The sequence below is a fragment of the Schistocerca gregaria genome, chromosome X, assembly GCF_023897955.1.
Source record: "Schistocerca gregaria isolate iqSchGreg1 chromosome X, iqSchGreg1.2, whole genome shotgun sequence".
Lineage (NCBI taxonomy): Eukaryota > Metazoa > Arthropoda > Insecta > Orthoptera > Acrididae > Schistocerca > Schistocerca gregaria.
In genome coordinates, this window is record NC_064931.1 from 453,396,250 (window position 1) to 453,420,124 (window position 23,875).

The window sequence follows — 23,875 nt, forward strand, 5'->3', positions numbered from 1 at the left end:
GAACCTTAATAATTCCATGACACATGTGGAAGAGGTGGAACTATTGTCACAGGTAAGGCATCTATGCCTATATCTTCAAGTGATAAACTGTAAAGATTGTGAGATCCCTGAGTTAAGGGGATAAAGACTCTACCAGGAGGACGATTTCACAGTGGAGAGGACAAAAGGTGATGTGGCCATATTTATTTATGATTAACATCAACCATCGTCTCTCCTCCTCGATAACAATTTGCAAGAAGTCACTTAGAAGCATTGCTTCTTAACTCCACCGCCTGTTACTTCTTTTTGAAGCCTTAATGGACGTAATGCGCCCTCTCCCCGATGTAAAGGTATTGGGAGACTCACATTTTCCATAACATGATGCCTCCTTGACACAGGGAAAATAATCCACTTGCGCAATGTTACGAGATCCATCCCAGTCATTGATCGGTGCATATTCTCTCCTCCCATCATCGAAACTGTTCAGTGAGAAATATTTGGATACAGCTGACAGACCGAGCAGTGCCCGTCGAAGTGAATGTGCAGTAAGGCTAACTGGATGTTGTACCTGAATGTGTTTGAACATCGAAACAGGATCAAGAAATGAGTAGTCTATATAGATAGAGTGATCCACCAAGCCGCTGATTCTTACGTCTCAAAGGGTTTACGCCATCGTCAACTACGGCCTGCGCACTGCTGGATTCAACAGTGCCGCTCTGCAATTAGGATCAAGTAATCAGATCTGTGCAGATGCTTTTCCTATAGAACTGGGTGTGGAAGCGATAGCCAAATGCTGCCATGTTATTGAGGAGAGTAAATAGAAATTAAGGCAGCACTTCATGAATTCATTAAAGTGTTCCAGCAGCACCGTTCAGCTATGCGAGACCAGCAGAAGTTTTACTGGAAAACACCGCAGGCCACCATTACAAGCTTTACTGAAACAGGTTACTCGAAATAACAGCCAGTTGCACTGATAATGGAGCGGCATTTCACCAGTACTAGTGCTACTGTCAAGCCTGCATTCGGCACCATGACGCCACCATATGACTGTGGAAAGTGGTGGGCTGGACTTTAATTCAGATGACACTGAGTCCTACAACTCTCTCTTCTTTCCGGATTCGGCTCTGTCTGAGGATCGTGATTTTACCTCTATTCACCACCGAATGAGGCACAGAATGCAATGGTAAACGGGAATGAAATCGTAGGTAACCCTTCTAGTACTTCTCGGACGCTCTCTTCAAACCAAGGAAGAACCAAACATTTCCTGGTAGCTATAGAAGCATCACTGTAACGAGTTCTGTAGGGAAGATGTTGGAGTGCATGGTAAATTGTAGCCTGCTGTGGATACTACAGGTCAGAAATTTCCTTAGCTGCTGTCAGTGCGAATTCAGGAAATAGTAGAACCACGCTTGAAAAATTGGCGGTGATGTTACGGTGTGTTCGTGTTTTTCATGGGGGGGGGGGGGGGGGGGGCGCTTGCACCTCTTGCTGTTTTACGTGGCACTATCACAGCACAGGCCTACATTGACGTTTTAAGCCATTCGGGAATGGAGATTGCATCTTTCAACACGATCGAACAACTGTTCATAATGCACGGTCTGTGACGGAGTGGTTACACGACAATAAATCCCTGTAATCGACTGGCCTGCACAGAGTCCTGACCTGAATCCTGTAGAGCACCTTTGGGATGTTTTGTAAAGCCGACTTCCTCCCAGGCCTCACCGACCGACATCGATACCTCTCCTCAGTGCAGCATTGCATGAAGGAATGGCTGCCATTACCCATGAAACCTTTCAGCACCTGATTGAATGTATGCCTGCGAGACTGGAACCTGTCATCTAAGCTAAGGGTGGGCCAACCCCATATTGAATTCCAGCATTACCAATGGAGGGCGCCACGAACTTGTAAGTCATTTTCTGCCAGGTTGGTTCAAATGGCTCTCAGCACTATGGGACTTAACATCTGTGGTCATCAGTCCCCTAGAACTTAGAACTACTTAAACATAAGTAACCAAAGGACATCACACACATCCATGCCCGAGGCAGGATTCGAACCTGCGACCCGAGTGGTCACGAGGTTCCAGACTGAAGCGCCTAGACCGCACGGCCACGCCAGCCGGCCTTTCAGCCAGGTGTCCGGATACTTTTGATCACATAGTGTATTTTACAACTCTGTCTAACTATGAGAAACCTTCGTTAACCTGTGCCATAAAACGACAAGTCCAATTCATATGCCCGAACCATTATTGCTAACGTTTTCTGGGCTACAGATAGGATTTGCCTTGTAAACTTCCTTGGTAATGGTGAAAAATAACAGTTGAACGCTACCTAACTCCTCTGCATCAACAGCTTGAAAAAATACGGAACAAGAGGCACGGATTGATAAAGAATCAAACTACTTTTCAGTTATTTTTCAGCTTCGACAACAAAGGCGTTATCGAAGGACATCAACTTCGTGAGAAGTGCCTCGAATTTCATTCAGATTTGGAATTCTCTGACTTCCAATTTTGCGACTTACAGAAAATTTTAGTCTGTTAAGAGGTTATGGTTATCGTAAATGAAAGTTTCACTTACGTTATTGAGTCACCGATGAAAAATACTCACTGTAAAGTCGTCGGACAAAACAGAAGAACGACTATCAAAAAATTTGCGCCCAGCATTGTTCGGGAATTTATTTATTCCAAGCTTCTATTAGTCCATCTCCTCCTTTCCGCTTGTTGGCTGTCCATCCCCTCCTCCTTCCTTCTCTTTCAACGTTATCACTCTCATCCCTATAGGAGGCTGGTACTTCTTACTCCTATAGTATTTATTTCCAGATTGTTTACCTTTTCTTCTGTTACTTTCTACATATGCACATCAGAAGAAAGAATAGTACGGAAGCAAAGGGAACTTCTCAATAAACACAAACATAGCCAAGGTCTGGTATACAAACAAAAGTTACACGAAACGAAATGTAGTGTGAGGAGGGCTATGCGAGAGACGTTCAACGAATTCGAAAGTAAAGTTCTATGTACTGACTTGGCAGAAAATCTTGCGAAATTTTGGTCTTATGTCAAAGCGGTAGGTGGGTCAAAACAAAATGTCTAGACACTCTGTGACCAAAATGGTATTGAAACAGTGGATGACAGACTGAAGGCCGAAATACCAAATGTCTTTTTCCAAAGCTGTTTCACAGAGGAAGACTGCACTATAGTTCCTTTTCTAGATTGTAGCATAGATCACAAAATGGTAGATATCGAAATAGACGAAAAAAGGGATAGAAAAACAATTAAAATCGCTCAAAAGTGGAAAGGCCGCTGGACCTGATGGGATACCAGTTCGATTTTACACAGAGTACGCGAAGGAACGTGCCCCCCTTCTTGCAGCGGTGTACAGTAGGTCTCTGGAAGAGGGTAGCGTTACAAAAGATTGGAAAAGGGCACAGGTCATCCCCGTTTTCGAGAAGGGACGCCGAACACATGTGCAGAACTATAGACTTATATCTCTAACGTCGATCAGTTGTAGTATTTGGAACACGTATTATGTTCGAGTATAATGACTTTTCTGGAGACTAGAAATCTACTCTGTAGGAATCGGCACGGGTTTCGAAAAAGACGGTCGTGTGAAACCCAGCTCGCGCTATTCGTCCACGAGACTCAGAGGGCCATTGACACGGGTTCCTAGGTAGATGCCGTGTTTCTTGACTTCCGCAAGGCGTTTGATACAGTTCCCCACAGTCGTTTAATGAACAAAGTAAGAGCATATGGAGTATCAGACCATTTTTGTGATTGGATTGAAGAGTTCCTAGATAACAGAACGCAGCATGTCATTCTCAATGGAGAGAAGTCTTCCGAAGTAAGAGTGATTTCAGGTGTGCCGCAGGGGAGTGTCGTAGGACCGTTGCTATTCACAATATATATAAATGACCTTGTGGATAAAGTCGGAAGTTCACTGAGGCTTTTTGCGGATGATGCTGTAGTATATCGAAAGGCTGTAACACGGGAAAATTGTACTGAAATGCAGCAGGATCTGCAACGACTTACGCATGGTGCAGGGAATGGCAATTGAATCTCAATATAGACAAGTGTAATGTGCTGCGAATACATAGAAAGAAAGATCCTTTATCATTTAGCTGCAATATAGCAGGTCAGCAACTAGAAGTAGTTAATTCCCGAAATTATCTAGGAGTAGTCATTAGGAGTGATTTAAAATGGAATGACCATATAAAATTAATCGTCAGTAAAGCACATATCAGACTGAGATTCATTCGGAGAATCGTAGGGAAATGAAGTCCGAAAACAAAAGAAGTAGGTTACAGTACGCTTGTTCGCCCAGTACTTGCATACTGCTTTCCGGTGTGGGATCGTACCGGATAGGGTTGATAGAAGAGAGAGAGAAGATCCAACGGAGAGCAGCGCGCTTCGTTACAGGATCGTTTAGTAAGCGCGAGAGCGTTACGGAGATGATAGATAAACTCAAGTGGAAGACTCTGCAAGAGAGACGCTCAGTAGCTCGGTAAGAGCTTTTATTGAAGTTTTGATAACATACCTTCACCGAGGAGTCAAGCAGTATATTGCTCCCTCCTACGTATATTTCGCGAAAAGACCATGAGGATGAAATCAGAGGGATTAGAGCCCACACAGAGGCGTACGGACAATCTTTCTTTCCAAGAACAATACGGGAACTGAACGGAAGGGAAAACCGATAGAGGTACTCAAGGTACCCTCCGCCACAATCCGTCAGGTGGCTTGCGGAGTATGGATGTAGATGTAGATATGTGTGGTATGGGCACCAAATTTTATTGAAATGGTTCCAGCGAGCACGGATAAGCTTTTTAACCGTGGCTTTGACCTGATACGCACGTTTCAAATATGTTTCATACATATTTAACGTATTTCACGCATATTTGTACAGTATACTTCATTTCAATGTGTAGCGAATGTAACCTTGCAGTTTCCTTTTCAGGCAGCTCAATGTTTATGAAGTCGTATCTCCTGAACTATGCAACGTACAATTACATAAATTTGCATGTACAGCTAGTGTTACATGTGGCTACTGTCTCCGTAAAGTGTAGTGAATAGAGTTAGCAGCAATGACGTAATAAATTTAAATATCTTGCATGATACGGTAGTTTTTCATGTATTTCGGTGTTTGTGACGACGTATCTCCTGAACTAAGTGGCGTACAGTGATGTAGTTTTTCTGGTACATTCAGTGGCATATGTAAATGCTGACTCTAAAATGTTTCATGAGTACCATTATCAGGAAAGAAGTAATAAATTAAAACGTCATACTTCATGCGGCACTCCATGAACAGCGAAAATGTAGTAAGCGATAAACTTTTTTCCTTTCATCATTTTGTGGGGGTCGTCAGTGAGAAAAAGCTTAGTAAAAGTTTGAAATAATGTGTAAAGTTTGTTGCAAGTCTGTAGGTGTTCCATTCTCAAATACTTGATGAGGAATTTGTAGGTTTTCACATGTTGCAGGTCATACTAATTTTTCATATGCCACCCCCACCCCTTTCAATGATAGGTGGTTATTACCCTTTCAGTGACTCTTTCGAGACAGTAAGTGATATGTGTACCAAGATTGATTGAAATGGGTCCAGTGGTTTAGGAGGAGATGTGGAGCATACATAGATAAATACATCTATTTTTATAATTTGTAATGATATGGACAATTTACTGTGAACATCAGAGAAATATTGTTGTTGCCTTAGGCGTATGTATACCTTTTTTCTGTATATTCTCCCATTTCTCTGCAGTCTATGAACTGTAACATTAGACAGTACTGTTTTTCATAAAAAAAGTGTCGACGTTAAACCGAATTCATAGATAGTTAATAACGCCGTTATATTTCTTATCGGTACACATCGTGTATAGATTTACACCCATTCACGTTAACCAGTCTGACGAGGGCAGTGTTTTTCTTTCATTTACGTGGCGTTTTCTATAAATCAGACTCGTGTCTCTGTCGGTTAATGAGAAACAGGCAATACAGCATGAAACCAGCCTTTTCCCGGCACTTTTCGCGTTGTAGTGGCGTGCCTAAGGGTGCAGAAATTGGCCCAGTCCCAAGAAACATTGCGCCAGCGTGGGCAGAAACATTGATTGGTCGCTGACGTCACGCAGCTCGAGCTTCATTCAGCAAGCCCTCTGTGGCGGTGGAGGGGATGGCGGCGTGGTGGGGGCGCGCTAGGCGCGGCGCCGCAGGGGAAGTGGAGGCGCAGTGGCTTAGGTCGGAGGCACAGGCTTACACATGGCCGAGTAGAGCAAGGCGCGCCAGACATGTGGTTCTGTTGCCAGCTGTGGCACTGCACTTGTCTTGGGCAGTTCGACGTGTGGAAGGCTTGGAGCCAGGTTGTGCACCCGACAAAAGCAGCTACGCCAACGTCACCCACCAAATTCGCTGACAGCGGGTAAGTTTCACGTTTTTACGAGCTTCGGAGGCCAATATTGTCGTTTTCATCTTTTTACTACATAATTCTGGTTCTACAATGTAGTGCGTCTTGATTTGTCGAGATAATGGCATACTCTACTGTAAATTAAAACAATGTAAGGCGCTTTGCATTGTGCTTCCTATCTTGTAACCAAGCAAACAGTTCTGTTCAAATCAGAGTATTTGACGGACGGTAATAGAGCATTACAGTCGAGCATGCGTCCCTTAGCATCATTATTTTATTCGATAAGGGAATTATGTGGTCTGTACGAAGGAATGAGTAACTTCTTCTGTTTGCTGTTGTTCCTTACGATAAAGCAGATATCTTGCAGCAACATTTTCTTTTCTCTTCAGTATTGTCATGTTAGTTATCCTTTCGTTCACTATCAAAGGATCAGTATATTTTTTTGCTTCAGTATTGTCATGTTAGTTATCCTTTCATTCATTATCAAGAGAGAAGTATATTTCTGCTACTGAAGAGACCGTAAAATTTTGACGGCGTATCCACAATGATACTCATTCCTCAGCCCACGACCAACATAAAAATAATTAAGAAATTATTAACTAATAATTTACGTAAATTGAGCATTTACTCTGACTTTAGTGAATGAACTTTTCAGTTGCTTCAACTCATTTGGACGAAATGGAAACAAAGAAATACATTCCCAGGAATAGACTTCAGATTTTGCAGTGTGAGCTACGACGAAAAATTCGAAACTGCTTTATACGTGCCGCTGGGAGTGGAGAAAATCTCTAGGTAATCCTCATGTTTATAACGTACGGCGATTGTTGCGCTCTAGACAGTAGCCGCTGCAGATATATTGGCACACGGCGGTTGCTCTTAATGAACGCCCCCGCGTTTCTTAGAAGCGGCGGGTTGCTGAGAGGCAAGCAACCTTAAAGAGAGACGAGCCAGCGCATGCCGCTCTGACCTTTCGCGTCTGTGCTGTAGTCGTAGCTTTAAGTTTCTCCGCGAGGCACGTCATATTTACGCCCACAGAACCTACGCCAGACACAGTCCACCAATTCTCGTATTATTACCGGTAAAGAAGACAAGATTCATCCCTAAAGTAGGTCTGTCCAACAAAAATTATTCGCTGCAAAATTCAGCAGTTTCATAAGACAATGCCGACCCTGCTATTTATATTCTCTAGCGTCCTCCGACTTCACTGCATGCAAGAGTGAAGTACAGAAGGTCTTATCTACATTCTTATTAAACATTTTGGTAAGAGGGATTTAGAGTAATATATGAACGTTCCTAGTATACTGCTGCAAAACGACATCTCTATATATAATGAGTGAGTGAGTGCACCAACGTTTTTAGCCCTTTTAACCATATCCATTCCTTTTAATATTTGTAAGGGCGCTGATAACCGCCGGTACACCCCAAAAACAACAACAAAAACAATTGCATAGACAGTTTTAGAAACAGGCCTTGCGCACTGGCATGGATCACTGGAGATAAATCTGATTTGGTCCAGTCCATGCGGAAAAGAAGGCGTGGCCATGTTTGTAATAATCTTAGATTGTCGAACGTCTAGAATGCTACGTGCCGAAATATAAAACTTTCTGCAAGCAATGGCATAAAACGTGCTATTTTACTTGAAAAATACACTCTAAAACAAAAAAAGGTCATACACCCCGAAAGAATTATACAAATGGGACAGATACCGGGCGATTTGTTTTATATCTAAAGACAAACAAATTATTACAATGTCAGAAAAATTGAATGATTTATTCAAGTGAAAAGGATTCACAAATAGAGCAATTCAGTAACGTTTTGTTCCTTCTCTGGCCCTTATACAAGCAGTTAAGCGACTTGGTACTGATTGACAGAGTTGTTGGATGTCCTTCTTTCCAATTGGCACGTTAAATCGTTAAAATCCCGTGCCAGTTAGGGCCGTGTCCATATCCCTCCGAATGTTTTCAATAGAGGAGATGTTCGGCGACCCTTCTGGCCAAGACAGGGTTTGCCAAGCACGAAGACAAGCTGTAGAAAGTCTCACCGTGGGCGAGCGCGCATTATCCTGCTGAAATGGAACGCCAGGATGGCTTCCCGTGACGAGCAATGAAACGGGATGTAGAATATCGCCGATCTACCGCTGTGCAGTAAGGTTGCTGCGGATGACAACCAAAGGCATCCTGCTATGAAATGGAAAGGGTACCCCGTACAATTACTCCTGGTTGCCCGGTCATATGACGGGCGAGTCAGGCTGGTAACCCACCACTGTCCAGAGCGTCTCCTGACACGTCTTCGCTGGTCACATGGTCTCAGACCGAAGTGGGACTCATCAATGAAGACACTTCTACTCCAGCCAATTAGATTTCAGACCAAAGACGTGTGTGGAGACGCCTCGGACAGCGGTTGGATACCAAGATGGCTATCGCCCGCCATACGGCCCGACAACCAGGTGTGCCCTTTTGTTTTATAGCTAGACACTTTTGTTTGTCATCTGCGGCACCCTTACGACAAAGGGGTATGTCCACGATATTCTGCGCCCCGTTTTTTACCCTTCATGGTAAGCCATCCTGGGCTCACATTTTAGCAACATAATGCCCGCCCGGGCATGGGAAGAGTTCCTGCTGTTTGTCTTCGTGCTTGACTAACCCTACCTTGGCCAGCTAGGAAGCCGTATCGGTCCCGATTTAAGGTCGTTTGGAGCATGATGGGCAGGGCCGTTCAGCCATCTCGGGATTTTGTCCTTCTCACGCACCAGCTAGATATAATTTGGCACGGTATCACTGAGGAAGACATGGACCAGCTCTATCAATCAATACCAAGCCGAATAACTGCTTGCCTAAAGACGAGCCAACCTGTTATTGCCTAGTTGAACCCGGCGGAGATTCGAGTCCTCCCTCGGGCATGGGTGTGTGTGTTTGTCCTTAGGATAATTTAGGTTAAGTAGTGTGTAGGCTTAAGGACTAATGACCATAGCAGTTAAGTTCCATAATATTTCACACAGATTTTAACATTTTTCGACTAGTTGAATTGGTGAAATCATTTCTCTTGAATAAACCATCCAAATTTCAGGAACTGTAGTCACTTGCTTGTCTTTACATGTACTTCATACCTACTGATTTTCGTCAGATTCGGATAATTTATTCGTGGTGCGTTCATTTTTCTTTCTTGGAGTGCTCTTTTTTATGAGTATGTCCCTTTTATCTTCCACGGAGACTGCTTAAAATCGATCGGTGTAACGCATCGTGCACATCTAGAACGAATCAATTAAGTATACTGTACACATTATAGGTTTGTTGCAAGACTCTGTCTTCAAAATAGTCCATGCCATATAACCTACTTAAAAATGTCGGTAACCACCAACCATAGTCACATCTAAGGGTACACAGCACTGCAGTTTATTCCCCACAACCGTTGAATTACTCATTCGACCAACATCTTTCTGAGACTGGAGTGACGCATTGATGGATCGAGTGACATACTGATAATGCTACTACTGTTTTTCTTCACATTGGACTGTGAGGTAGAAACGGAAAAATATATTCAGTGGTTGGATACTGATTCGAATTTGGAACACCGACCATCAATATTAAGGTATTCGATGGTTTCCCTAAACCACTCAAGACAAATTTCTGGATTGATCCTTTGAAATGGACGTGGTCAATTTTTTACCCCGGCCCTGCAATTTCGAGCTTGTGCTCCGTAAAGTACAGATACATGGAGTGTTTATATACAGTGTTGCACAAAACACTAGGTCGAAAGTAACGTCTATATAATATGAGACTGCAAAGTGACGCAGCTCGATGAAACATGGACCATACACAAACACAACAGCTACAGTATAGCACAGCAGATAATTGAAATCATTATATAATGTAACTAACAGAAATTATACTTCCATTCAAAGACAATAATTCCAGTGAAGTCACAGGGATTTATGATGAAATGAAATGAAATTTCGTGTGGCTAGGGCCTTCCGTCGGGAAGAACGCTCGCCTGGTGCAAGTCTTTTGAGATGACGCTATTTCGGCGACTTGCGTGTCGATGGGGATGAGATGATGATATTGAAGACAACACAACACCCAGGCCCTGAGAAGTCCAGAGGACCATCATAGATCGCTGTGACTTCAAAGTAATTATTGTCTTTTAACAAATATGTAATTTCTGTTGGTAACATACTGTAACTCGTTCATTTACCTTCCATTCCAGATTGTAGAAACTGTTTCTTTATAAGGTCCAAGTCAAGATATATTACTCAGAAGAGGCCCGTATTCGGAAATTACTTTCATCCTTACGTTTGGAACACCAGTGTATGAACAGTAATTACACAATATAATATTTCTCTCCTCTATGGTTATTTCGGGTTTCATTACGAGCTATAATTACCACGTGATGATGACTTAAGTAGTACATCATGAAAATATTTTAGTCGAAAACCACTGATGAACATCTCAGATACCGAAATCTGACTCATGCCACAAGGAAGTGGCTCTAGAGAAAACATCGCTTTGTGTCCATTTATGAGTATGAAATCCACATCAACTAAATACTCTGCGTGACGGAATTAAAGCGTCAGTTCAACCTCGTGGTCAATGAACTGGTTGCTGACGACGGGAGGTGTGGCAAGAACAAAGACCATCTCGTTTTGGAACACGGCATCAACGTTGTCCAACTTAAATTATACTACGCAATGGAACTGATCCTTGCTAGTAGAGCAACGTTGCGGAGTAACTGTAGGAGGAAATCGAAACCACTATAAGTCAGCTCAGAAAGTAACCGAACTCTCGTCTTATTTCACTCTTGAGACATTAACTTGACCAGAAGGTAGATACAATATGACACAAGACACATCCGACCAAAGGACTTTGCAACACATTTCACGCCGGCAGTGGTGACCGAGAGGTTCTAGGACCATCAGTACGGAACCGAGCTGCTGCTACGGTCACAGGTTTGAATCCGGCCTCGGGAATGGATGTGTGTGATGTCCTTAGGTTAGTTAGGTTTAAGTAGTTCTAAGTTCTAGGGGACTGATGACCTCAGATGTTAAGTTCCATAGTGCTCAGAGCCATTTGAACCATTTTTTGAACACATTTCACAGACAGTATGTACATATGCCTCAGAGTGTACGTAAAAGTTGCTATTAAGTTAGAAAGGGGAGACTGTGGATATGGACACAGACATGAGGAGAAGAGGCTAGATACAGAGATATAGACGTAGGAGATGGACAGAGGAAGGTTCAAATGGCTCTGAGCACTAGGAGATCGACAGAGGAAGGTTCAAATGGCTCTGAGCGCTATGGGACTTAACTGCTCAGGTCTTCAGTCCCCTAGAACTTGGAACTACTTAAACCTAACTTCCAGACTGAAGCGTCTAGAACCGCTCTGCCACTCCGGCCGGCGAAGAGGGACAGAGGAGACGGAAAGAGAGGGAGGGGGAGGAGGAGAGAGACAGAGAGAGGGGGGGTAGGGGATGGACAGAAAGAGGGGGACAGGTGGAGATGGATGGAGGAAGTGAAGGATGTGGATAGAGAGAGAGGGAACAAGAATGACAGAGAGGAAGGCGGCGGGGATGGACAGAGAGGGAACGAGGAGGTATGCTAATAGAACTGGAATAATTGTATGCACGGGAAACACCGAGTACTTATCTGTTTATCTATCAAGAGAGGAAATGAACTACACTGCGCAATTAAAGGTCCACTTTTTCGTAACCAGTAACTGCCTCCAATTTACGACCTTTAAGTTAGAAATTAGCCTCAAAGGTGTTCACCACTTTTCTCCCTAATAGCCAAAAGCGTGGCGCCCGCTGAAGTGACACTTGGGCTCGACGACGCTTAAAACAGCAAAGTATCGACACAAAGGCCACAGCCCAGAAGTTCGTGTGATATTTAAGGTAGTTTAATAATGTCACGTAACCACCAAATGTCACCACAATTCTACCCAACGCTAGTGTGGACTTGTCACACGATGGAAAGGTCGTTACAAACCCTCTTACACACAGTTTAGCACTTATTTTGATGCCACTGCGTCGTAGGTTGAAATAGAGATGCCAAGCATTAAAATCATGTGGTTTTGTTATGAGTGACTAAGTAATACATTCCAGACACTACGCCGCTGAGAGTCTGCCCGATAAAGCCTCAGGGGCTGGTATAAAGCGCGTCAATGAAACTAACCAAACATATCGTGCGATGAGCATCATGAAGACGGCCTTGACGATCTTTGAATCTGCTGTCTCCCTCGGACATCTCAATTCTACTCGAACGTCATTTAATGGTCGCGTCCAAATTAAACGCGATATGATAAATTTTTAGAGCATCGCGACAGCAATATTTGCTCACGTGTACAAGTTGGAACCCCCAGAGGCAGTTCAAGATCATTCGATCAAATCTGATCGATATCTGTTACAGAAAAAGCTAGTGTGTATTTTCATCCCTCCTTTTTTGTCCCTTCTGTGCTTTGATTACGGAGTTTCAACGTTAAGATATGCTTGAAAAATGCAAAATGTTCCCTCTGAGAACTCCCACTTCGGCATTACCCTGCGTACCAACCACACACCATAGCAGAGCTCGTAACAAATGTACCTGCCTGAAATTTGTGGCTGCTCAAGCGCCTGATGGAAAGCAACCAAGTCCTAAAAGACGTCAAAAGGGTTGCATAGCCTTCAGGCGCTAGAGCAACCACGAGATTTAATGTGTTTGAAGTTTCAGACAGGTACATTTGTGATCGTGATCACCTAGGTACGTGGGTGGTACCCAGGCTGTTGCGGAAGGGGACGGCTCAGAGGAACCCTTTGCCGTTTTATTCACGCACGTCTTTATGTTTCACCCCCCCCCCCCCTTGCCCCTCCCTGGGGATCACGCAATTAGAGCGCGTGAAAAAGTAGGGCTGAAAATGCATAAGTGCCCTTTCCTGCCACGGATCACGTTCAAATTCTGTCGAGTGGCTTTGAACGTTCCCTAGTGGTTCTAATCTGTACACGACAGCAAAATTGCGCTTCCTCTCCCCTTCAAAGGGGTCATATCACGTTCAATAGGGAAGCCTCCACTAATGTCCTTAGGGAATGGTTGAAGCGTCCGACGGAGTGAGCAGTGTCAATGGTTCCAAGAACACCTTCATCTTTCTCATCCAACCGCGAACTCTCGTTTTAGATCGCAAAATGTGTGGGCATCGACGACCACGGAAAGTGGTGGTTTCATTGACGTCCTCTGTGCCACCTCCTTAGGCCATTCCGTGTCGATTCTGAGGCGATGCATCACACATAACAAAACCACGTGATTACAACGCTGGGATTCACTGTTACAACTTCCCTCACACAGGCGTCAAAAGAAAGGGCAAAATGTAGGCAAGTGTTGGTGCGACGACCATCTCATCGTGTACCAAGTTCTCGGCGACGTTGGGTTGACTTTTATTGAAATTTGGGGCCAGTGTGACATCATTAACCCACTTCACACCTCACATGAACTACTAAAAATTGCCTACGAGTCAACACTTTCCTGTTTGAAGGGTAGATGAGCCCAAAGGTCAACACGCCGGGCGCCACGCTTTTGTGCCATTACAGATGCCAGTGGTACGCAGTTTGAGGCACATTTCGAACTTACTCGTCGTAATGTGAGATAATTACATATCTGCGAAAAAGTGACCCTTCAATTCTGTTCCGCAGTGTAGCTCATTATCTCTCTTTGTATATAAACAGCTAAGTACTCGGTGTTGCTCGGACATTTATTTATTCCAGTTCTGTTTGAGCATCTCCTCCTTTCCTCTCTCTTTCTCTCTCCGTCTCCTCCGTCTATCTCTCTGCCGTTCTCATTGTTCCGACTCTTTCTGTCCATATTCTCCACTCCCACTCTCTATATCCACCATTCCCTCTTTGTTAATCTCTGCCCCCCCCCCTTCTCTCTCTGTCCCCTTCCTCCGCCCATCTGTTCCTCCCTCTCTCTCTTTCTATCTCCTCCATCCTCCGCTCTCGGTTGATCTCCTATTCCCTTTCTCTGTCCATTTCTTACTCCCCGTCCTTTTGACCATCTCCTACTCATCCCTCTCACTGTTCTTCTCCTTCTATAACATGTCTTTCCATCTTGCTCTCTGTCTGTTTCTCTTCCCTTTCTCTGCCCGTTTCCTCCTCGACCCCGTTTGTTCATCTCTTTCTCCACCCTCTCTCAGTCCACCTCCTTCACTCCATTCTGTCTCTCCATCCCCCGTCCAGATTTTCCTCACCACTCTCTCTGTCTGAATAACAATTAATTAAATATACTCGGCGTCATATGTAAATATCGTCTGTCAAATGTGTTGCAAAGTCCTTTGGTCGGAGGAGTCTTATTTCACACTGTTTCCAACTTGAGGCTGAGTTTATGTCCAAAGAGTGAAACATGGCGTTCGTTACGATTTGGGCAGGCTTATAGTGGTTTCCAAGGCCTTCCATGGCTACTGTGCAAGGTCGCTGTACTACCAAGGATTTTGTGATCATTTTGGCTGATCAGGTCCGTTCCACAGTACAATGTTTGTTGGCCAGAGTTGGTGCAGTGTTCCAAGATAACGGGGTTTCTCTTCTCACAGCAACTCTCGTCTTTGAGAACTGGTTTTGTGAGGACGAGGATGGACTGTCACTTTGAGTCTGTCATGTAGAGCATTTCGTTGATGTGGAAGAGATGTTTCATACTCATACATGGAAACACTGCAGTGATTTCTCTAGTGCCATTTCCTTATGGACTGAGTCAAATTTCGGCATTTGAGATCATCATCAGTGGTTTTCGACTAATATGTCTAAAAGAACAAACAGAGTGTTCTCTTGACGTATTAATTACGTCATCATTAGGTGGCAATTAACCCTTAAACATAAAATAACCATAGAGTAGACGAACATAATATACTATAATTACTGTTCAAACTCTTGTGTTCCAAACGTAAGGACGAAAGTAAGTTTCGTATGTGTGTATGCTGAGTAACATAGCTCGATGGAACTTGGACCTTATGTTGAAAGAATTGCTACAGTATAGAACGGAAGATAAATGAAAGAGCTACACAATGTCACCAATAGAAATGACATATTTATTAGAAGACAACAATTGCTCTGAAGTCACAGCGATTTCTGGTGGTTCTATTGACGTTACAATAGGGCGAACATGGATCTCAATGCGGCGTGTGATCACCATGACAGCAATGTACGCTTTGCAGCGTGCTTTCATGCCGGCCACCACGTAAGTAAGGAGTTATTTTGATAGTGAATTCCATTGCCGAATAAGAGCGGTTGACTCCTGCTGGACGATCTTTTTTACATGTGAAAATGCTGTAATACGTCTCTCGAATTCACCCCACACGTGCTCGATGGGAGTTAAGATCCACGAACTGGCAGGACAGTCCATTCGTCGATTATCCTCAGAGTCCAAATAACACTTTTCACCTGCGCTGTTCTAAGCTGTCATGATTGGTTATCTATAAAAATGAAGTCAGTGTCGAACACATCACTGAAACGACGCACATGCTTAAGGATTAGAGTGTCACACGATCGGTTACCAGTGAATGTACCATGTTCAAAGATATGGGGGTGAGTACGCCTAATCTCCATTGTTTCTTGTACATTGTTTGGCGGGCTAGGTATTATGGTGTGGGGAAGCATAATGTTGCACTGGCGTACTGGTCTCCAAATCTTTGAACTCGATATAATCACTGGTCAACGGCAATGTGAAACTGCAGTCCTTTTCTACGTGCAACTTTTCAGAGGTGTATTCGCCCGTGACTTCAATTTTATAGATAACGGTGGGTGACTGCAACGAACAGCGCTGGTGGAAGAGCTCTAGGAATGAGATGATATTCGGCGAATGGCCTGGCTTGTCTGCACCGCCGACTTAAATCCCATGGAGCACGTGTGGAATGCGTTGGGGACACGTATTGAAGCACGTCCGCATGCACCATCGACCATCCAGCAGCGTTCAAACGCGCTGGTGGAGAAATGGAATGCCCGACCGCGAGAATTCCTTATGATGCTTAGTGACGGTATGACCGCTCAATGTATTGTATGAACTCCCGTCCGCGGTGATCACACGCCAAACTAGGCACCATGTCCCGCCTGTAGTAACGTTCTGGGGACCATCATAAATCGCAGTGACTTCAGTGTAATTACTATCTTCGAATGAAAGTGTCATTTCTGCTGATGACGTGTAATTCTTTCAGCTACCCTCCATTCTATACTGTAGCAGTTCTTTCTGCGTAAGGTCCTAGTTTGATTGAGGTATGTTACTTAGTAGAGACATATCATGCAGAAGCTACTTTAGTCCTTACGTTTGGAACACCATTGTGTGAACACTAATTGTATTGTAAAGTATGTGTCTTTTCTAGGATTATTTTATGCGTGGTTACGAGAGTCAACTGCCACCTGAGGCCAACTTAAGTAATATATAAAAAAATATCGTCGTTGGTTCGTTTAGCGATGTTAGTCGAACATCACTGATATTGATTTAAAATGCATAAATCCTACTCATGCCATAACGAAAAGGCACTGGAGAAATCAATGCCGTGTTTTCATTTATGGGTATTAAATCGTTCTAACACAACAACGAAATGCACTGTGGAACAGAATTAAAGCGATAATTCATCCTCGTGCTCACAAAACTAGTTCTCGACGACGGGGGCGGTTGTGAGAACTGAGAACCTGTCGTCTTGAAACACATCATCCCCACTGATGACCAAAGATTGTACCATGGGATGGACCTGATCAGCCAGAATGTTCAAATGATACTTGTCAGCACATCGACACTACAGAGTAACTATGGGTGGCCATGGAAAACACGATAAGCTTCCCCAAAACTTCACCGAAACCCGAAACAGTGTGAAGGAAGACTCATCCCACCTAAGAATTTCGCAACTCATTTCCTAGACAGTATCTACATATGCCGCTAAACATACCTAGAATGTTGTTGTTAAAACAGAGAGGGAACAGGAGGAGATGGACACAGAGATGAGGGAAGAGGACCTGGTCAGAGAGAAGTGAGGAGGAGATGGAAAGTAGATGAAGGAATGGATAGAGAGAAGAGGGAGGAAGAGGTGGACTGAAGGTGGAGGCGGAAATAGACAATGATGCAGAGAGGAGGAAATGGACTGAGAAAAGGAAGAGAAGATCGACAGAGAGCGATCTAAGAAGGGCATGGGAAGAGAGAAGAAGAGTAGGTATTGGACAGGGAAGCGAGGGAAGAGATTAACAATGAGAGAGCAACGAGGAGATGTAATAATGGAATTATAATAAATCCATACCCGTGAAACGTAGAGAACTTAGCTGTTTATCTATAAAGAGATAATGAACTGTACTGAGCAACAGAATTAAAGGATGACTTTTTCGAAAACCAGTAATTGTCTCCCATTGCGACGAATAAGTTTGAAGTAAGCCTCCAAGGGCATACCATTTTCCTGTCTAATAGAGAAAAAGCGTTACGCCCAGCTACGTGATCCTTGGGTTCAACGATGCTTTAAACAGCAAAGTATCGATACAAATGCCACAGCCAAGAAGTTCATATGATGTATAAGATAGTTTAATGATGTCACATAGGCACCAAACGTCACCATACTTCCACCCAACGCTACTGTGGACATGTCACACGATGGGAAGGTCGTTATAGCCCCTCTTACACACATTTCACCCCTTTGTTTAACTCTTCTCCTACAGAAGTTAGAACCACGACTCTCAGCTTTGATATCACACGTTTTCCTTATGCGTAACGCAGTAAAAGATTACACCGCCGCTCATATCTGGTGAATCGTGGACTGGCGTAAAGTACGTAAATGAAATCACCACTTTCCTTGGGACGTTGATGGCCACACATTTCGGGTTCAAAATGACTTAGCAGGGTGATGAGCAGCAGGAAGACGTTCTGGGCAACCTTTGACACTAATGCCGCCCTAGGATGTTCCAAACCGTCTATAACAACGTTTAGGCGCTGCATCCCCATTAAACGTCATCTGACATCTTTGGAGGGTAGCGGAATCGTAACTCTCGTTTTCAAAGTCTAAAGCGCAACAGGGATAGTAGTGGCAGTGTGTCTTCAATGTATTCGTCGGCCACTCATAACAAAATCGCGTGATTAGAACTCGGGGCGTCGCGATTGTAGCCCTCATCGTAAAGGCGTCAAAAGAGTGGATGAAATGTGCGTAAAAAGTGCAGTGAGTATCTTCCTATCGTGTGACACGTCCACGGTGGTGTCGGGCAGAATTGCAGTAACGTTTGGTGCCAATATGGCATCATTATTCTACCTGACATCTGACATAACTTTTGAGCTGTGGCCTCTGTGTCGACAGTTTACTGTCTGAAGCATCGTCGAGCCCAAGGGTGACATCGCAGGACGCCACGCTTCTACACCGTTAGAGGGGAAGGTCATACGCACCTTTGAGGCAAATGTCAAAGGTATTCGTCGCAGTGGGAGACAGGTATTGGATTTCGAAAAAGTTATCCTTTAATTCTGTTGCGCAGTGCATTTCATTATTTTTCTTTACAGGTATACAGCTAAGTGCTCCCCATTGCAAGAGTATATAGTTATTCCAATTCTGTTAGTACACATCCTACTTTCTCTCTCTCTCTCTCTCTCTCTGTCTCTCTCTTTCTCTCTCTTCATCCCCGCCGCCCTTCTCTTTGTTCTTCACCTTTTTCCGACGCTCTATGTCCACCTCCTCCACCCCACACATTCCACACATTCCCTGGCCCTGTCTGTGTATCCATCTCCTCCTCCCCCATCTCTCTGTCCATTTATTTCACACTGTTTCCAACCTGTGGCCGAGTTTATGTCCCAAGAGTGAAACTAGACGAGAGTTCGGTTACGATTTGGCTTGCCTTATCGTGGTTTCAATTAACTCCCATGGTTACTCTGCAAGGTCGCCGTACTGCCAAGGATTGTGTGTTCATTTCGGCTGATCAGATCCATTCCATGGTACAATGTTTGTTCCCCAAGGGTAAAGCTGTGTTCCAAGACCTTCGAGAAATGGTTTTGTGCACAAGGATGAATTGTCGCTTCAATTACGTTGCGCAGTGTGTGTCGTTGTAGTAATAGTAGGATTTAATATATGAAAACATGGCATCGATGCCTCTAGTATCGTTTACGTACACCGTGAGTCAATTTCGGCTTTTGCAATCATCATCAACGGTTTTCGACTAATATCGCTAAAAGAATAAAACAAGATTTTTCTTAACATACTACTTAAGTCATCATCAGGTGCTAATTAACTCTCGTAAGCACCCATTAAATAAGCCTAGAGAAGACAAATATTATACAGTACAATTAATTTTCATACATTGGTATTTCAAACGTAAGGTTGATAACTTCCGCATGGTGTGTCCCTCTAAGTAACATAGCTGGATAGAGCTTTGATCTCACGCAGGAAGAACTGCTGTAGTATAGAATGGAGAGTAACTGAAAAAATCGCACAATGTCATAAACAGAAATGACGTTTTTATTTAAAGTCGATAACTACACCGAAGTCCGAAGTCCCCGCGATTGACGATGGGCTTATGGACACTGCTAACGGTGGGACATGATTCCTTTTAAGGGGTGTGACAACCACAGACAGCTGTCATCCGAACAAAGGACTTTGCAACACATTTCACAGATAGTATCTACATATGCCGCTTAATGTACCTAAAAAATTGTTATTATAATAGAGAGCGCACAGGAGGACACAGGCACATGTGTGTGGGAGGAAGAGCTGGAAAAGAGATACAGGAGGAGACAGACAGAGGAAGAAGAGGAGGGAATCGATAGAGTGAAAGGGAAAGAGGACATGGACTGAGAGAGGGAGGAGGAAAAAGTGGACAAATGGACAGGAAAGAGGAAATGGATAGAGAAAGGGAGGGGGAGATGGACCGAGAGCGAGGGACGAAGGAGATAGGAAGAAAGATGGAAAAAGAGGAGACTGACAGAGAAGGGGGAGGAGGAGATAGAGAGAGAGAAGGGGAGGAAGAGATGGACATAGAAAGAGGGGAAGGAGGAGATAGCTGGTGAGGGTGGAGGAGGTGGAAAGAGAGAATGGGTAGGAGAAGGGTTTACAGGAGGGCGGAGGGATAGACAGAGAGAGAGGAACGAAGGAGATGTGCTACCAGGACTGGAATAAATAAGTACCCGAGCAACGCCGAATACTCGCCTGTTTGTCTATAGTGAGGTAGCGAACTCCACTGAGCAATAGAATTAAAGGATCACTTTTTCGAAAATCAGTAATTATCTCCTACTGCGATGAATAACTTTGAAATTTGCGTCAAACATGCATACTACTTTCCTCTGTAATGCTGCAAAACGTGATGAACTGCGACCTGACCCTTGTGCTCGACGACGCTTCTAACGGCAACCTATCGACACAAAGGCCACAGCTTAGAAGTTCATGTGACGTGTAAGGTGGTTTAATGACGTCACGTAGGGGTCAAACTACACCTAAACTCTCACAATTCTGCCCAACACTACTGTGGACGTGTAACATGATGGAAAGGTCGTTATAGCCCCTCTTACCTACAGTTCACGTCTTCTTTTGACGCCTCTACTATGTAGATTAGAACCGCGACACTCAGCCCCGAAATCAAGCGTTTTTCTTATAAACAGACGAGGAAAACATTTCAGACACACCGTCGCACATATTCGGCAACAAAAGGAACCAATGATTGGAATAAAGAGCATCAATGAAATCACCACTTTGCCTGGGGCGTTGATGTCCACATATTTCTCGGTGAAAACTGACTGTTAGCCATGAGACGAGCAGCAGGAAGACGTTCTAGACAACCTTTGAGACTGCTGTGTCTCTCGGACGTTTCAGCCTTGCTCTAAAGTCATTTAAGACCGGCGTCCTCATCAAACATTATCTGAAACCTTTGGAGGGTAGGACGACTGCAATTTTCGCTCTCGTGTAAGGGTTGGAACCACAAGGTACCGTTCAAAACTGTCCGACGAAACTTGATCGTGATCTATGTTACGAAAGGTCGTCATTAAGACGATAAAATGACATAGAGTCCCTATAAGACTTCTCAGTTCGGTGCTATCCCGGGTACCACCCACGTACATTACTTTAGAACGTTACAAATGCATCTGTCTGAAACTTCGACAAACATTCAGCTACGTGGCGTCTCTAGCGCCTGAAGGTAAGCAAACATCGATTGAGAGGTGTCGAAGGTGGTGCCTATCCTTCAGGCACTAGAGCAGACACGAGACTGCAGACATATACATTTGTAGCGTGATCAACTATAGTGCGTGGGTGGTACACGGAGTACTTCCGAACTGGGAGGTCTTAGAGGGACCCTTCCCCATTTCAACCACGCACATCTTAATGTTGAACGCCGTTGAACACACCATACTGGTTTGCGAAAAAAGAAGAATGAAATGTATTTTCAGCTGCAAAACCACCAATTGTAATATTCTATACAGTAGTATCGCTTCATTCTACAACTTTCGTTGTTCTCTCTGTCCTATAGATAATGCAAAGATTTAAAACTGGTATGCACATGAGTAGATTAATTCAAATGACGAATAAAACATTTCCTAAAAACTTTCCTATCGTTAAAATAAATGTACGCTAATGCTAGTAAAGTCCACTAACATACCTGTTCGCATAGCTTAACGCACTTGCACTTGGATGTCAGGAAGGTGAGCAAAACCTGAATGAAATCCATGAGAATTAACGCCAATTGGTCAACTACACCGGTAAGCCTCAGGCTGGCTTTTGATAGGTTTTTCACGTTAGATCAGCCAGATTCTGGGCTGGTTCTAATCTCTGCCTTGGACAAGCAATACAGAAACAATTCATGTACGATAACACACAGAACAATGTTAATACGCTTCGCAGACAAGCTAACTAACGGCTGTCATGACAAGAAGAGCATCAGGCCATAAAGTTAAAAGAACATAAATTTGGCAAATTGTGACAACAGTGTACTTCGAATGACAGAATGAACGCTAGGAGCCGGCCTAAGTGCCCGAGCGGTTCTAGGCGCTACAGTCTGGAACCGCGCGACTGCTACGGCGCAGGTTCGAAGCCTACCTCGGGCGTGGATTTGTGTGAAATCCTTAGGTTAGTTAGGTTTAAGTAATTCTAAGTTATAGGGGACTGATGACCTCAGAAGTTAAGTCCCATAGTGCTTAGAGCCATTTGAACCATTTGAACGCTAGGAAACAGGTAGTTTCGCAAACAAACAGAGTTCCAAACGGGGATGATTCCCGTTGTCTACTACTTTCTTCTCAACTTTCATCACGGAATCAAATTTTACCATGCTTAATTCACTATAAAGAATTTTGGCATGTAAGGTGTACGCTACGCTCTCAGTATTTTACGTGCACTGTCTCTGACTTCTTAAATTAACCTCATCTTCACACAGTACTCTCATGTGTTACTGGAAAAGTATACTTTGTTGAAATACTTGTATTTTTTTAAAACCTAGTTGATGTTTATTCTGAGCAGTTTCCATGAATAATGCGGTAATTACGTATGAAACGATGAAAGAATTTCATTGACATAGTCTACAGGCGGGGCGAGTTCTCCATGCTAGCCGCAGCTTCGAACAGATTAGAAAGCTAGAAGACAAGTACAATACCATCATACTATAATAGCTTTGTGTAAAACAGCTCTGCTGTGATACTACAAGTATGATAAGTCATTTGATAATAGAGGGTTAGTGTACGCAGACAAAGTAGGGAACATACGCGAAAAGGCGACTTAAAATTTAAGCTGATTTTAAAAATCTAACCATTGCACCCAAGTGTCGGGAGGATGGGGCGGTACGAAGCGGATGCAAGCAGTACTGACAGGACACGACGGATCCTCGAGTGCAGTCGTTACGTTTCCGCAAAAAAGGCACCAATGAAAACATACATTTCTGCAGGAAAATTTCATTTGTTGTAGACTTTTTAAGTAATCAGAATCAGCATATAAAGACCATAAGCTGTGTGCGAAGTTCATTTCAATGGCTACTCACACAGCAAGTGAGAAAGCTTGTTAGAAATTATATTGACGTACAATAAAATCGGAAAAGCTAAATCCATTTTCATACAACTTGACTGACAATTTAAACCCTGAAAATTCTTCAGTCACTATAGCGATCATGACTATGTTATGCGACCGTAAAGTCATTTTAGCTTTTATTTCTTCTGTTTGTTAAAATGACTGTGTACCAAGAATTGCAGGAACAGTTCTTGCATTACATAAGAAATCATTATCATATAAAAATTATTGTTGTTTTTGATATTAGATTTTAGAGAAATGACTGATGGAGCATTAGCGAATATTTTCATAGATTCTGAATAATAATAATAACAAATTCGTTATACACCAAGATTCTGAAAAGTCTACGTACTGCAAAAGAACAACATGTTTTCTCAAAATATTCGTGACCACATATAAAGAAGAGTACCGGGGTATATTTATATTGAACATATACGCCGACATATTGCCAAGGTTGTTTAGACTACGCTACAGAATTTCCGTTGGGAAGACTTTACACATCCTTCTTACTGCCCTGATACCTCTCCGTACTGTTTCCATATTTTTGAAAAATTGAAGAAAGACATTTGTGGCTGT

General features: G+C 43.5%; 1 protein-coding gene across 1 annotated transcript in view; it reads left to right on the forward strand.

The window, feature by feature from the left end:
• Window positions 1–6,216: 6,216 nt before the first annotated feature.
• LOC126299213 (uncharacterized) overlaps window positions 6,217–23,875 on the forward strand; it is a 99,562-nt gene continuing 81,903 nt past the window's right edge. The window contains exon 1 of the mRNA XM_049990996.1: window positions 6,217–6,374. Coding sequence (XP_049846953.1) covers window positions 6,244–6,374 — 131 coding nt within the window. The 5' untranslated portion in view covers window positions 6,217–6,243. The remainder of the gene's footprint in view (window positions 6,375–23,875) is intronic.